The sequence below is a fragment of the Neopsephotus bourkii genome, unplaced genomic scaffold (assembly GCF_033783945.1).
Source record: "Neopsephotus bourkii isolate Nb327-2 ecotype Australia unplaced genomic scaffold, CSIRO-AGI_Nbou_v1 NB_1655, whole genome shotgun sequence".
NCBI lineage: Eukaryota > Metazoa > Chordata > Aves > Psittaciformes > Psittacidae > Neopsephotus > Neopsephotus bourkii.
This window is the reverse complement of record NW_026902129.1, coordinates 3,233,204-3,248,575: the sequence shown is the minus strand read 5'-3', so window position 1 is coordinate 3,248,575 and position 15,372 is coordinate 3,233,204. Positions and strand designations below refer to the sequence as shown.

Sequence of the window (15,372 nt, the reverse complement as noted above, 5' to 3'; positions counted from 1 at the left end):
TCTCTTGTATCTTCAGCTGGTTTCAAGAAGAGTATGACTAAGGATACATAATAAAGGTCATGTTTTTAAGCTAATCATTGCCTCACCCTAACTTGCAACATGAATGAAGTTAGGTGTCTATTTTTATGATACTGTAAAAAACATCAGATTCCTAGAAGACAAGACAGGAATTATCCAAGGAATAATGGGCAGAAACATGAAAAACAGACTAGCTGAGCTACCCTAGCTACATTGTGTGTAAAGACACTATAAAACTAGGCTGATCAGTCTACCCTAAAAACAGTTAAAGAGCTTCCATATCATTAAGAAATGAAATATAGGGGTTTGGGGTATTTTTTGGTCACTTATGGAGCAGACATCCTAGACATGAATCACGCTTTATTCCCCCAAATAAACAATGGAAGTCACAGAAATTAAGAAACAAGACTATAATCAAAATAGGTTCTGTAGAATCTGGATACTCTGTACCTGCCTACTAACAAACAGCTTTGCCTTAAAGGTTTGAACTGCAGATTAAACTCTTCTTTTGCCTTGAAAATTGGATATTTTAAGTTACAGCTCTTCTCTTAGTTTCCTGGATATTCCTTTAGACAAAGGATACTGTGCTTCTAATGATACTCCATTTCTGTGTAATAAACATTCCACCTTAATCCTCCTGGAAAATGGAGAAGATCAGCAGTGTTCCGTCATTTATAACTGCATTAGTTTGCTTTCTGAATATTGGGGTAAAATGACACCCAAAATAATTTCCAATTATTTTGTTAGTTGTCCTCACTGAACACATCTTGAGCACAATACACAAGGAGAAAAGGAAAAGCTGTCTGTTGGATAACCAGAGTGATAATATATAGTACAGGAGACGGCTGCTTGGAGCCATCATTCTCCCAGACACCAGGGCTATGTGAGGCTCTACCTATCTCTGCTGCAGAGAAGAGGCAGCTAGCCTTTCCTCAGCTCCCACACCTTTGTAATTCTCTTCCATTCCCAACTACCTTAAGCTTTCACCAAGCACCAATTCAAGCTGAAGTCAAACAGCAAATGAAAACAGAGGAAGGAGGCTTCCCTTACTCTGCAGCTTTTATGCACCATTAAGAGGAGATGAAAGACTCCTGACTACAATCTATGCACACCCTGCAAATTAAACAGCATCCACACAATACTGCCAAGTGAGACTTAATTTGCACTCTGTAGTGTTATATTTGCCCTTTTTCCAAGTCAAAGCTGGATTAGATGACTGTATTTTGCTATTAAAACTAAGCCATATTTCAATGTCTTTCAGGAGAGCCATGCTTTTGGAAAGAAATGATCAGGTGGCAACCTTGCTAAGTAAGCCGTATCAAAATACCCATTTATTAACATGCAGTGTTTAGCTTCATAGAATATATCCTTCATCTATTAAGTGGACAGACAGAAGCTAAAGCAAGCTAGCTGTCAGTGTCATTGATTACATTTACAATGTAAAACTACAACAAGCGGCTGTCAGGCACATACTGACACCCATTTTGACTTAGATTCTTCTGGGTGTAGAGCCTGATTTTTTTTGAGGGTACAACACATGGAAAATTGGATGGACCTTTCCAAAGTTACCTGTACCAGACAAATGCAAAAGGAAGCCTTTAGAAACCCAAAGGTGAAACCAATAGCACAGAAAACATTTTAGCAAGAATCCGTAAGCTTTTTGATCCTAGCAAACACCTTGTTTAACAGCGGTACCCTTGCACAAGTCTTGCAAATATCACCACAAAACCAAATATTTAGTAACTTCCATAGTGCTGTAAACCACTAGGAGAACCAGCAAGAGCCATAATATAATCAAGAGGAGATTAAGGCCACTAGGTTAATGTACGTGCAGCCAAAACCAGAACCCAAGTTTTTGAGTTCCTTGAAAAAAGGAAATTTCTTCAAGTCTGGCAAGGCATATGGGTCAATCAATCTTCACAAGTCATGGGTTTTAATCCAGTTTGCATCCTCTTTATTTCCCAGTATTCTGAAGACTTCTCTAAACCTTATTTTGCTTAAGACCTTATACATAATGAAAGTAATCATGCTGCAATTAGGACTCCTATTAAGATCCACTTTTCAAATGCACATTGCACACACTGCAGCAATGTCTAAACATAATAAACTCAAACATCAGACAATCTGCTCTGCTACTCAGCTTTCCTAAGGCACCAAAGCGATGGTGGATCCTTCAGTGAGAACTAGACACACTCAAATTTACAATCCAAGTTTTCTGATCAGTCGGAATGTTTTCAAGTAAGCTTTTTCTGAACTGGTTTTAATTTTACACACCTGGCTTCAAAGAAATTCAGTGGCCAACCAACACTGAGTGTCTTGCCTAAGCATACTGGAACTGTAAGGAATTCTAACTGCTTCTGTTGAGTCCTTCTGAACAGTTAGTCTCACATCGCTTGCTAAAGTTTTCCATTCATTATTTTCATCCAATTATTAATATTTATGTGCATGACTAAATCAATGGGCTACAGAAAGTCTTACCGAATTCCACGGATAATTTGAATGATTGGTTGGAAAACCAGGCAGGTGACATTTATGTGCAAATAGTACCCATCATCTGCGTTAGCTGATGAATGGTTCATGATGTGCTAGGTTATACACGAAGTATGTGCAGCTTGATACTGGAGTCTACTGGCAGCTTTGCAATACTGCCAAAATGCAATTAAGTGTAAGTAAGGATCTCAGCAACAGAACAAGCATGCAGCAGCTTACTACGTACTGAGTAAATATGGGAATTGGACATGTAAAAAGACTTCAAAAGTTTCAATGCAAGATACTTTTTATACTGCCTTGCTTAGTAATAAAGCAGTTCAAGCTCAAAATGAGCTCAGATTGCATCTTCCATAGGAGTGTATGGATAAAATTAACTGCAGCTTGGGAGACAATAGTTTTTCTGGATCCCTGTTACAATTCAATTCTTAATCATACTGCATGTAAAAACTGAGTCAGGTCTTTCCCAAAGCACTCATTTGCAATTTAAGCTGCAAGGCAAATCCACTTTTGAATTTATTACATTTCACTGATCAAATGGAGTTTATATTTGACATAATCACAGAAAACTCCCCTGGTGCCTACTGTATCCCAAATGCTGAATTTTATCATTTGAAGAATAGCTAGACAAAAATCGTTTATTATTACTACAAATTAGGGTTAGTATGACAGACAGCCAATGAGAAAGTCAGCAGATAAGAAATTCACCACAAAAATACAGCAACAATCTTACCTTTAGGTCCAGATGAACCACATTGTTTCTGTGCAGGAATGAAACTCCTTCTAAGATCTGCTTCATAAGCCGTTTAACATCCTTTTCTTTGAAGGCTTCCTCTCTTTCAGCCACACACTGGTCAAAGATTTCACCTCCAGCAGCACTATGGAACAATGTGAATTTTACTGTTTCAAAGACTTAAGTTATAGCACCCGTTTTGTTCTGCTTGCACTATTTCATTTAGAGTAAGCAACATCAGTGGGCAGCAGCATCCAATAGTGATATTTTCAGTTCTTAAACATTTGGCAAGCTTCTACAGCCTTGGAAGGCTTCTCTGCTTTATTCTCCTTTGGAGAGAAGTGAAGACCTTAGTCATTTAGGTTAGAGAATGTGAATGCTACAGAAATGTTGGGGACTACTTTGGAACCACTACTGACCATGCTTTTAGATGAATGCCACATTTGTTTAAGGGCACTGTATACATAACAGATGTGTCTTTCACTATAGCTATGAAGCTACATGGTCATTTGGCCAAGGTAAGCCTTTGTGAGCACAAAGCAAAACAGCTCCACCCCCATCCTCCTAAAAACACTGCACATACACAAAAGACTCAATGTAAAGTCTATAATTGCATTGTTTCTGAAGTCGGTGGCATAGAGGGATGCATTAAAGAACTCATCTAAAAACACTTGTGAAAATCTTAGCTCTCTGCTTGCATCCTCATCTTTTGTTTCTATATGCTTAAATAAATAGCAAAGTAACAAAAAATATAAAAATGACTAGAAGTGAATGAATGTTCTTCAAGTACTCCAAAGCCACATAACCATGTAGCATTCAAATTAAAGTAAGCAGAGCAGAGGCTCCATCTTAAAACAAGAATGTGCGTAAGAGCATTGGAATGGGGCCATTTTGCATTACTACCATCGTCGAATTACCACTATAAAATCAGCACATACATACTTTGTTCTGCATGAAGTTCTGTAATCGCCCCTTGGTGAAAGATGGTGAAAGGCCTGAGGACAGCATCTTCTCCAGTTACCCCAAAGCCAGACACGACTCTTTGCACAAGTGTTAATCTGTATTGATGCGTAGCCATCTACTCTTGCTTGCACTTTTCTAACGAATTACATTACCTGGGCAATCCAGAAGACAGAGGCACATCCCATATGAATGCTACAGGAAATGAGATTTCTAACAATGGTGCATTTGGATTATGTACCCCCAGAAAAAGAGCACTTAAATATACTCCAGGTTTCATTTTGCCTATACTATGCTGCTACTGTCCTCATGGTTTATAAAGCAAGTTTTTTGCCTTCCCAGATATTCTTATTACTGTGACTTAAAATTCTTCCTGCAGATAGTCTTACAAGCATTATGAATGTAGAAGAGGGTTGAGTTCTGGGTGCTGGTAACTGGCACGGCAATACAATTTGATTTATCAAACTAAGATTGCCTTTGAGAAAAGAAACACCCATTACTTTCTTTTTCTTCAAAGATGAGAGAGCTCAAATATAAAATGAGGCTTTCAAAGGAATACAAATACTTTAATTGCTCTAAAAAATCTGCATGTGCCTGACACTGTCACATCTTTCTCCAGCACATTTTGAATTCAAAGCAAAAATTAGTACTCTTTCAGCTCTGACTGGGATTCAGATATTGACATTTCAGAACTGGACATGGGCCAGTTTATTCTCACAGTCTAAACCAAGTTCCTTTAAAAAGCAACATCAATTGGAACGTCAAGACAGGGATCGAAAAAAAGTCCACTGTAACTGAGAAAGTTTCTACTTCAAATATGCCACAGAAAGTTACTTGGAAGAATGATTTATTTCCTTGTAGCAGTAAATGATCACATTCAGTGATAAGATCTACTACCAAAATTGCTAACATAATGTGTTTTACAGCAGCAACCCTAAGGTTTTGCTGGTGTAGCTCTGCGACCTAAAATAAGCAAAACAGTACTTCTCCTATTTAATTCTGTGAAATCTGATTTAAACCCAAAACCTGCTGTTGCCAATCAGGGATCACACTGAATACACACAGCTGAAAAGTCAGCAAAGGGTAGGCCTTACAAAGCCCTGTTTGCTGTATGTCTACCTGGTAGGCATCTGTTACACTTAGGTTACACTAATAAGCAAATTAACACTGAAGTAGGCACCAAGCTAAAATCTAAGCTACATAGAATACTATACTTAAAGAACTTAGACTTAAATGTGCTAAAAGTCAAAGCAATGCCAGTTGAGGGAGACAATGTCCCATCACTGAAATCAAGAGGCAGAGCTACCCAATGAGACTAGAAAACACTCAGTTCAGATGACTTTTAAAAGGTATTTCAGTACTTCCCAGTACTTCTGCAGATTCCTAGCTTCATCAGCATTTGTAAGAGTGAGACAAGCAAATAGGCCTTTACACATTCACACCCACTTCATGACTTCGGAAAGAGAGCTATTCCCAGCTAATACAGGCAAATACACTCAGCATTACACCCCAGTTCCATTTTTTATCAACTTTTATTTAGGATGCAGCTGGAGTAACTTCTTCCAGACAATTCCTGCTTTCCAAAATTACCCTAATGAAACAAGCAACTAGCAACCCTTTACAAGAACACGGGAAATTTGTTACTGCCAGCCTGTTCCGTGTATTGTTGCTGGGGAGGGAGCTTAACTGATTCCCTTAAGCAAAACAGTCAGTGGTTCTGAGCCAACCCAGTCACAAGTGTTGGGAGTACAGTGTCAAAACAAACTCCAGAAAGGCTCTCCCACACACCTATGCCAAATTTTGACAAGCTCCTTAACAATAGTTTCAACTCAGTTGTTCTGCATTCCCTAGCTATAGAGCCCAGGGGGGGAAAAATATAATCCATATACAGAAGGGATTAAAATACCTGTGTCCTGATTTCGGCTGGGACAGAGTCAATTTTCTTCCTAGTAGCTAGGAAAGTATTATGGGCATGTCATTGCAATGCTTTCTGACAACATGCAGACCAAGAGTTTGGTGGTGTTCCTCACATTTACCCATTTGTCCTCTGAGAACACATTTTCCATTAAGCTGCATCTTTTCGAATGGTCATTATGAAATGGCAACTCTGCAAACCACTGTGTACCCCCACCCACCTCCACAGAAAGCGTTCCTAGGGGATAAAAGCAAAGAATTGTCCTTAGGACAAGAAAGTCTAGGAAAACAAGCCATCAACCCGAGAAAAGAACTGATAAGGAGATATTTAAGAGCACAAGGTTTGGAAATCCAGTGTTGCTTGGAACACATTATTTCTCCAGTGCATGTTCCCTTAGCTTGGTGTATGGGAAGTGCAAGACATAAGAACTTTTTCCAAACTTAAAAGCTAAGGCAACCAGAATTCTTTAGCTATTTTGCTTATGAAAGCACTGTTGTGCTATTAACTTCTCTGTAGTTTCAAGTGAAATCTAACTGCTCTTCATCAGTGAAAAGCATGCTAACACTTTATTACTGCTTATCAGCATAAAGGAGCTAAAAGTCATTTGGAAGTCTGGAGCATTAATCTTTGTTACAATCATGTTGACTTTCAATTCAATGGAGACTGCTTATCTTCCTTGAAACATATCTTAATGCACTGGATGGAATTCAGCATCCGACCTCTTTCAAGTGCCCTTACAGTACACGAACAGTCATTTAGTGTATCATTAGAAAAAGGTTGAACAAATCTAGTTCAGCGCAGCAGAGAAAATTAAACATTCCCCCAGCTTTAATGGGTCAGGTTTGTCTTTTAAAAGACTCAGAAGTGCTAACCCTTAGAGCACAGAGAGAGGGACAAGCTGCAAGAATACACTTAGTTTCAAATGCTGAGTGCAACCATATACAGTCAGCAAGACCCCAAAATTTGCTTCCTGAACCTTATGCTTGGTCAAAAGCCTTTCTGGAAAAGGTTTTCTTTGGAAGATAAATGGAAATTCATCTGCTATTACAAGAAGATCAACCCAGGTGTTCACATTGCTACCAGCAAAGGAGGTTCACATTCACCACTGCTGACAGTCATACCCCCCTTCTTTCCTTGGCTAAGCATACTAGTAGATTGTAAGCAGGATGTACATTTACTATATTTTTTTTTTCCAGTGTAAGGCTACCACAACACATCGATGTCCCCAAAACCTGAGAAAACTTTAAATCCATCTCTGGTGAGAGGACATAGAATCACAGAATAGTCAGGGTTGGAAAGGACCTTAAGATCACCTAGTTCCAACCCCCCTGCCACGGTCAGAAACACCTCACACTAAACAGTGTCACCCAAGGCTCTGTCCAACCTGGCCTCGAACACCACCAGGGATGGAGCATTCACAACTTCCCTGGACAACCCATTCCAGTGCCTCACCGCCCTTACAGTAAAGAACTTCTTCCTTACATCCAATGTAAACTTCCCCTGTTTAAGTTTTAACCCATTACCCCTTGACATACAGGAAGAGAAGCATCCAAATGCCTTAAGTTGTACATACTATTATTTTAAGTTCTGGTTCTCAGACAAATGCCTTTTTTTTAGAGGGGTATCTTAACCTCTTAGATCAGGCCACCCAAGAACTACATGAAACAGAAGCAAAAGGTAACCAACACCATTTTAAAAGTTTTCCCCTAAAACCTTTTGAAGAGTTCCAGCCTTGCTCTAGGTCTGCCATTTAGAACAACTTTGTCAATTACTGCGACAAGATGCAAACATCAGAGCAGCACCGTTATTGCTGATTCCAGTGGTTCTGCTTCAAGTTCTGTCTGTTGAATCCCATGCCAAGTGAATCATTTCCTTACAGCAGACTCTGACCAGTTACACCTCCAGTAAGTAGACAACACAAGTAGTAACATTATCCAGGTCCAAATATATAGGTAATAAAAGCACTTCATCCAGCATATCCAATGAACCCTGACTGTGCCTTCAAGATGATAAAGACAATGTTTTTAACCTTTGTTAAACTAACTATAACAAAATTCTACTATATTTATACAAGATCCTGGCAGGTAATTACTCAGTTCACCTAAATACACTTAATAGAATCGATTTTGAAGTTACACATACAAGTTTCTGCACTGACTCACTAATATCTTATATCTGTCCCATAGATGTATAAACATACGGTGATGAACACTTACAAAAACACCAGTTGTTAAGCATTAGATGCTCTTTTGCTCTTTCTTTCAAAAGAAAGTCGAAAGAGCCAAGTTATTAAATTTGCTTTTTTCCTTTCATTTGTGATGTGTCAGGTTTTCCAGACTGCATCCCTACAAGTCCCATTTTCTCATTCATTCATTCATTCATTCATTCATTCATTCATTCAAACTTTCACTGAAATACAGGAACACAGCTGGCCCACAGGTTAGGTCCAGGCTTTACATACTACCCTTTCAGACTTAGCTCTTCAGTGCCTACTTAAATACTCTGTTTAAGGTCTTGTGACAACAAACAGAAGTATGGTGCAGATGCAGATAGCCACTGATTTGCTGTCCTGGAGCTGAAGCCAACACTGTAATGCCTCATTGCTTCCCATTGTTCAGCACTTAACAGATAACAGTTAGAGGGCAACTTTGTTTTCTATCAAAAACTGATACTGCTGGAAAGACAACCCTCCATGTAACATTAGTATTTCTCTTCATAAAGGCAAAGCACTAGGCGTCCCTTGCACACCTTAGGATTCAACATAGAATCATAGACTGGTTTGTGTTGGAAAGGACCTTAAGACCATCCAGTTCCAACCCCTGCCATGGGCAGGGACACCTTCCACTAGAGCAGGTTGCTCCAAGCCCCGTCCAACCTGGCCTTGAACACTGCTGGGGATGGGGCAGCCACAGCTTCTCTGGGCACCCTGTGCCAGCGCCTCAGCACCCTCACAGGGAAGAACTTCCTTACATCTAACTGAACTTCTGTTTCGGTTTAAACCCATTGCCCCTTGTCCTGTCACTACAGTCCCTAATGAAGAGTCCCTCCCCAGCATTCCTATAGGATCCCTTCAGATACTGGAAGGCTGCTATGAGGTCTCCACGCAGCCTTCTCTTCTCCAGGCTGAACAGCCCCAACTTTCTCAGCCTGTCTTCATGCGGGAGGTGCTCCAGTCCCCAGTTCATCCTTGTGACACTTTTCTGGACTTGCTCCAACTGCTCCATGTCCTTTTTCATTTGAGGACACTTGAAAACCTTAGCAGATAAAGTTAGTGGCCAACTATTAAGTATTTGTTTTTCTCCTTCCCAAGATAACAATCAGCCACACAAGCCATCAAGCTGAACAGAGACTGAAATGCCCTGGAGAAGCTCGCAGTCTAGATACATTCTTTAACCCTCTGCATATAGAATGTCAGAAATTTACTAACATTCATACCTGTTTTGTTGCAACATGTCTCTGGAACATGCTGACATTAAAGAAGCATCCAGACATATTTGCTGAAATCAGGGGAAGGCTGCTTTTGCAACTTAACAATTCTAACACACAGCGCTCTATCTGAAGCAAGGTAGGACTGCTGCTCTAAAGCTAATAGTGTTGCTAGTTACTGAACAACCTGGCGTCTGCTGAACAACCTAGTTAACACTTTGGATTAAAAATGTTTGGAGTTGTAAGAGTATTGAGCTCTAAAAGAAAACCAGCAATTCTGCATTAAAATTATCACCAAATCCATCAGCTGTATCAAGCTTTGGATCCTACTGTTTGTACTACATCCCTATGGGGATCTGGACATTTAAACTGTATTCTAGGTACATCAGTGCTGCTAGTGTTTAAAGCATGTACTTATGAGTCCCCAGTAACAGCAGTTAAAACTCCAGCAGCTCTGTCACACCTTTGCATTATAACAGATAATTGAACATTTCATGAATTCGATAAAGGCACAATGAAATTGAAAACCATGTTCTAGAAGGAAGCTTGCCTGAGCAGACACTGTGTCATTCCATTTCACTGAACTTCAAAGATACAGCTGCTTTTGACTTCTAAACAAGACCAGACTGGGACACGAGATTTCTCAACACTTCTTTTTGCTGTCAGGCAAGGAAAGAGCCATATAAACTAGATGTATCTTAGCAGACAACTTAAGTCACTTCTGAACTGGTGAGCATCACTGTTCCTCTCCTCATTATTTAAAACCCATAGAGCTTGGACAGGACCTTAACAGAGTTCAATAGCAACAAGCATTTGGCTGCTTCTTGCACCCTAGAGGTCAAATATCTAGGCCACTGGTGTGTTAGATGGGCTGTTACAGCAGCTGCAGAAACATCCATCTGGACAAATTCAAGGGGAGAAAACCACAGATAAATGTAGAGTTAAAAGATAAATGTAATTTGAAAAACTCTTCTAGGTCTGAATCCTCTTTCTTTCCCCAAAAGATAATGACTGAGAGAGTTTTTCATTGTAGATCATAAGGGATTTTGATAGATTCTTTTTAATAATAATGTTGTTTTCAGTATTTCATAACTAGTAAAAAACCCACCCCAGATTTTACCCATCTTTGTTACTGTAATGAAACATACTTCAGTTTTTGAACACATGCTCACTGCTTCTTTCCTCATCCTTTTTTACAAGTAGGGAGTGTACACAGTTCTTATTTCACTATGATTTAACTACATAAACTAGTTCAGCTTTCAAAGATACTGCATCACTGGAGAAAGTTCTTGACGAATCTGCAGTTGTTAAAAGAGTTCTTGCAATACTGATTTGCTTCGCAATTCTTTTGAACTCAAGCAAGTGAACAGGCAAGCAAAGTACTTTCACATTATTCATATTGACACACAGTATTTTTACCTTATTAGTTTAAAACAAATACTGCAGAAGGTTATTCAGGAGTTATTACTAGTACTTACTATTCCAGGACTAAAATCATCTCTGTTGCAGTTTCATAAACCTCGTGCAAGTTGATGACCCACAGGTTGCATTGTGCCAGCTCAAGGACTGCAATCTCATGGATTATTTCCATCCGACAGTCTTGGCCCTTTCTTCTTTTTCTCATGAACTTTGCTGCAAACTCTCTTTCAGTGTCTTTCTGGATACACTTCTTCACCACGGCAAACTTGCCCCTGAAATTAAACAAGAATTTAAAGTTAAGTCCCTTAGTGACAAATTCAGTATTGCCCTTATAAATCAACATCTCAGGAAACTTGAGCTAAACTGCCATTAATGGATACATTTAAAATGTTCTCAATTAAGAAAGATGTCTTGCTGAGTGATAATCCCTACACTTAAACACCACAACCCAGAATGTAATTTAACCTCCATGAAAAATAAGGGCTTAAAAACCCTACCAATTCAAGGAACCTGGATTTTAAAAAAACCCCACAGAATGAACAAGCTGTGCTAGGTCTCAAGATGAAGTTCTCCTCAAACCTTTCATTTAAAATGAACAAATGACATGTTCATTTAAAATGAACAAAATGACAAAATCAAAGTGTACAAATAGACAACCTATGCTTTGTATGACTATGCCCAATAACCCAGTCAGTTTTACAAAGTATCCCACCATAGTCAAGGCAACAGCAACCAGCACTCTTACCGAATAACTACTTGAAGACCTGTTCCATTTACTATGCAACATCCAGATTCTGCTCTGCATTTTCAAAGACAGCACTTTGTATTTTCACCATAATACTTCTCAGATGATATTTTTATCGTTTAACAGCTCTCAAAATCTGTTAGCCTCACTGTATAAGACACACGGGTGATCTTAAAATAAGCAGTTTGGCCAATATAAAGTTTTCTAAGAAGATTTGTGACAACAATGTGAACACAAACACACACTGAGCATAGCACTTAACCCACATTAATGAGCGTCACGTCTGACAAAACACACAAGGCATGAGTTACACCAAGCCAGCAGGCTAGCTAAAACCACACTGCAGCACTTGCGTCACAAGACTTCTCCCACAGCAGTCTGGGCTCAAGTGTCTGCTCTAAACTTCCTTGCAGTAGAGTCCCACCTGCTCCACTTGGTTCTATTCATGCAGTCCTGATATTTTAACTGAAAAGGTCTATTAATTATTCTCTGTCATCTAATACAATAATGAATTCTCATTCTTTGAAGTACAGCAATCTTGTTTTAAGTCTTACCATACAGGTATAATGTTCATCAGAACTAGCAGCCTTCCAGTATGTGAAGGGGACCTACAAGGATGCTGGAGAGGGACTCTTCATCAGGGACTGCAGAACAAGGGGTGATGGGTTTAACTTAAACAGGGGAAGTGAAGGTTAGATATGAGGAAGAAGTTCTTTACTGTAAGGGTGGTGAGGCACTGGAATGGGTTGCCCAAGGAAGTGGTAAATGCTCCATTCCTGGCAGGGTTCAAGGCCAGGTTGAACAGCCTTGGGTGACATGGTCTAGTGTGAGGTGTCCCTGCCCATGGCACGGGGGTTGGAGTTGGATGATCTTAAGGTCTTTTCTAACCATTCTATGATTTTTATGTAAAAATCTTCTTATAAAGCTGCAGGAATAGCTCAGAGATCTTTATTCTTTCCTCAACTTGCTATAGGGTTGCTGAAATCAAAAGAAGCATCCTCATCTGGTCTGGAATACAATGACATGGGGTTTACCTTTCCTATCTCCAAACTGAAGTTCACAGAATTAGCTAATTCAGCTCATGTCAGAGTTTTCACTCTCACAGCTCCCAACCTATTGGCACACTGCTATCCATGAAATGTCACTGCTAAAAGAAGTTGTGGCCAGCTTGCTTTTCATAGGCATTTGTTTCAAAATCACCCAGTCTACATGAAGGAAGTCAAATAAGCACCCACAAAGAGGGTATTTGCTAAGCAATCTCACTACAATAATTGGACTTTTAACCGCTGATACAGCCACAGCTATTCCTCTAGGAATAATATTTTGCATAAGTACATATTATCTACAGCACAGCGTGTGTTACGCCCAGATCGGAGCACAGCCCAGATGTCTGTGAAGGCACACAAACTGTAAGAATACGCTTTCAATGTCCTGAATGCGATTTTGGGGGGAGAAAGTTCTTAATTATTAATATGCCCGTTAAGACAACATTATAGCTTTGCAAAAGCCTGAAAAATAATATTATAGGATTTCATAGCAGGTCAAAAGATTACTATAAGGTGTGTTAATTGATACAGAGTTACCACAGAAGGAACAGACACCTAAATGCTAACAACCTGCTAGGTGTCTAGTACACATCTATCAAAAATCACGTTGGAAGATATGCGTACAGTGGAGACAGCTCATCAAGAAACATTGGAATGTGCTAACAATGCTTCTGATCCCCAAAATACTGCAAGGATAGTGTGTATTTTAGCTCGATTTCTAGGAAGCTTGTGACATTAGTGTTGCAGCTACAAGTATAAATATCCCTTCAGTACTGCAATCCTAACCACAACACACAGCAACCTTCCCTATGGAGCCAGTGAAAAGGATTTTAAGTTATTCCAAACGAAGGCATGCATCTGTGACATTCATGTACAATCTAAAGCTATGCATTTAGCAAAATGGTTGAAATCCTTGCTGGACTTTTTAGCACCAAAACCAGTACAAGGATAAAACCTAGCAATTATGCTGACAAGCAAAAACCCAACAGATAAAAATAAACTGAGATACTACAAGATAAGCCCTTTAAAAGCAAGTTATTTTAATACCCAAAGATATTAAGAAGAAGATATTAAGCTTCTGTACCAAAAATCTAGACCCTTGCCTTGGTTCAGCCTTCTCTGTTCTCCTTAAACAGCCTCTGAATGCAGTTTCCTTCTGGCTGTATGTTGCCTTTGCATGGGGTCAACAGCTTTTAATTCTAGCAGCAGTGAAGGACCTAGAGAAAGCAGGTTAGGGAAGTCTGAAATCTCTATAACACAGCTTTCAAGAAGCACTGCGCTGCTTTGCATTACATACAAAATCTATCTGTGAGCAAGTTAATTAGCCTAATGAGTACCAATGCTGCCGATTCATGGCACATTAGTCACTATGGAAAGGAAACAGTATTCACGGGGCAGCAAGGAACAGCAAGAGCCACCACTGTGTGTGGCCACACGTCATGTTCGGCTGAGCTGGCCAGAAGCCTGATAGGTGATGCCATTAAAAGGACAGGTTACACGGGAGTTTAGCCAGCTGACAAATACTAATTCTTAGTTGTTTCAGACCAAGAATCCTGCCCAGATTCCTTTTGCCTATACCTATAATTAGAGCTGCTAGGACTGCTGCCTGTTAGAACTCATCTGTTCTGAATACAATCCTAAAAAAGATCAAACTTGATGAACCTGATGCTTATAAGTAGCAGAACTAATTTCTATGCACCAGTCTAGACCCATGCCCGAGACGATTTCAGAGCTCAGATCCAAACAGACCATCCACTGTATGGTTAGACCAAAAGAGAAGCTTGTGAAAGATTGCTTTTTGATAGAGACAGAATAGTAAATAAGATAGATAAAAACGTGCTTTCCTATAAGCTATACTGCATACACTTAATCTTTGCGTTTCTTTAAATGCTGCTTTTCAGAACTCCTTATAAAACAAATAATCTACTAAATAGTGAAAACACTGTTAGAACAGAGCACTGCTAGTTTGGCTGTCTTGAGAAGAGCTGGTGGCGAGAGCAGTGCATTGAAGGAAGAACAGTTTTGAGAGGAAACGGGGAAATGCTCATTTCCAAAGTTGAAAACTGATTACCAGTCATCCCAACGCAAACAAAAATGCTTTGAAGGCAGACATGAAGAAGAAACTAGAAGTAGTTCTCAGTCCTCACAAGAGTCTCATTCAAGAATTATGATTTAAGATAAATCATATCTGATTACAAAGAAGCTCAATGTCATCTTTTCAGACTGTCAATAGAATTAGCATTGTTTCATCTGGCATACATTGTGGCTTAAAGGAAAAGCCTCAAATCACAAATCAAGTGTCAAATCAGGTAAGCAGGAACATTCATGTCACATCTGTTAATTTTGGTTGTCATAAGCTCAGAAGAGCAAAGAACAAGCCTTACTTTAATGAGTATTTTTCAAGTGACCCATAAAACACTGCAACAAATGCAGGAATAACTGCAATTCCTGTGAAGACATTCACTTTTTGTAAAGCTCAGAAAAGTTTTGAGACCCACAAAACTACATGCAACTTATTTCATAACTCATATCAAACCTTTTCTAAAGTGTGTTTCTTTTCCATACAATTCCCAATTTCCAAAGAGCAAGGTGCAGGGATTCCATTTCTGATGTTCATGAATAA

The 15,372-nt window shown here is 39.4% G+C and overlaps 1 protein-coding gene across 1 annotated transcript in view; it reads right to left on the bottom strand.

Moving 5' to 3' along the window:
• STK17A (serine/threonine kinase 17a) overlaps nt 1–15,372 on the bottom strand; it is a 28,291-nt gene that overhangs the window by 9,428 nt on the left and 3,491 nt on the right. Inside the window, exons 2-3 of the mRNA XM_061374949.1 lie at nt 11,018–11,230; nt 3,239–3,383 (exon numbers count right to left, since the gene is read on the bottom strand). Coding sequence (XP_061230933.1) covers nt 3,239–3,383; nt 11,018–11,230 — 358 coding nt within the window. The remainder of the gene's footprint in view (nt 1–3,238; nt 3,384–11,017; nt 11,231–15,372) is intronic.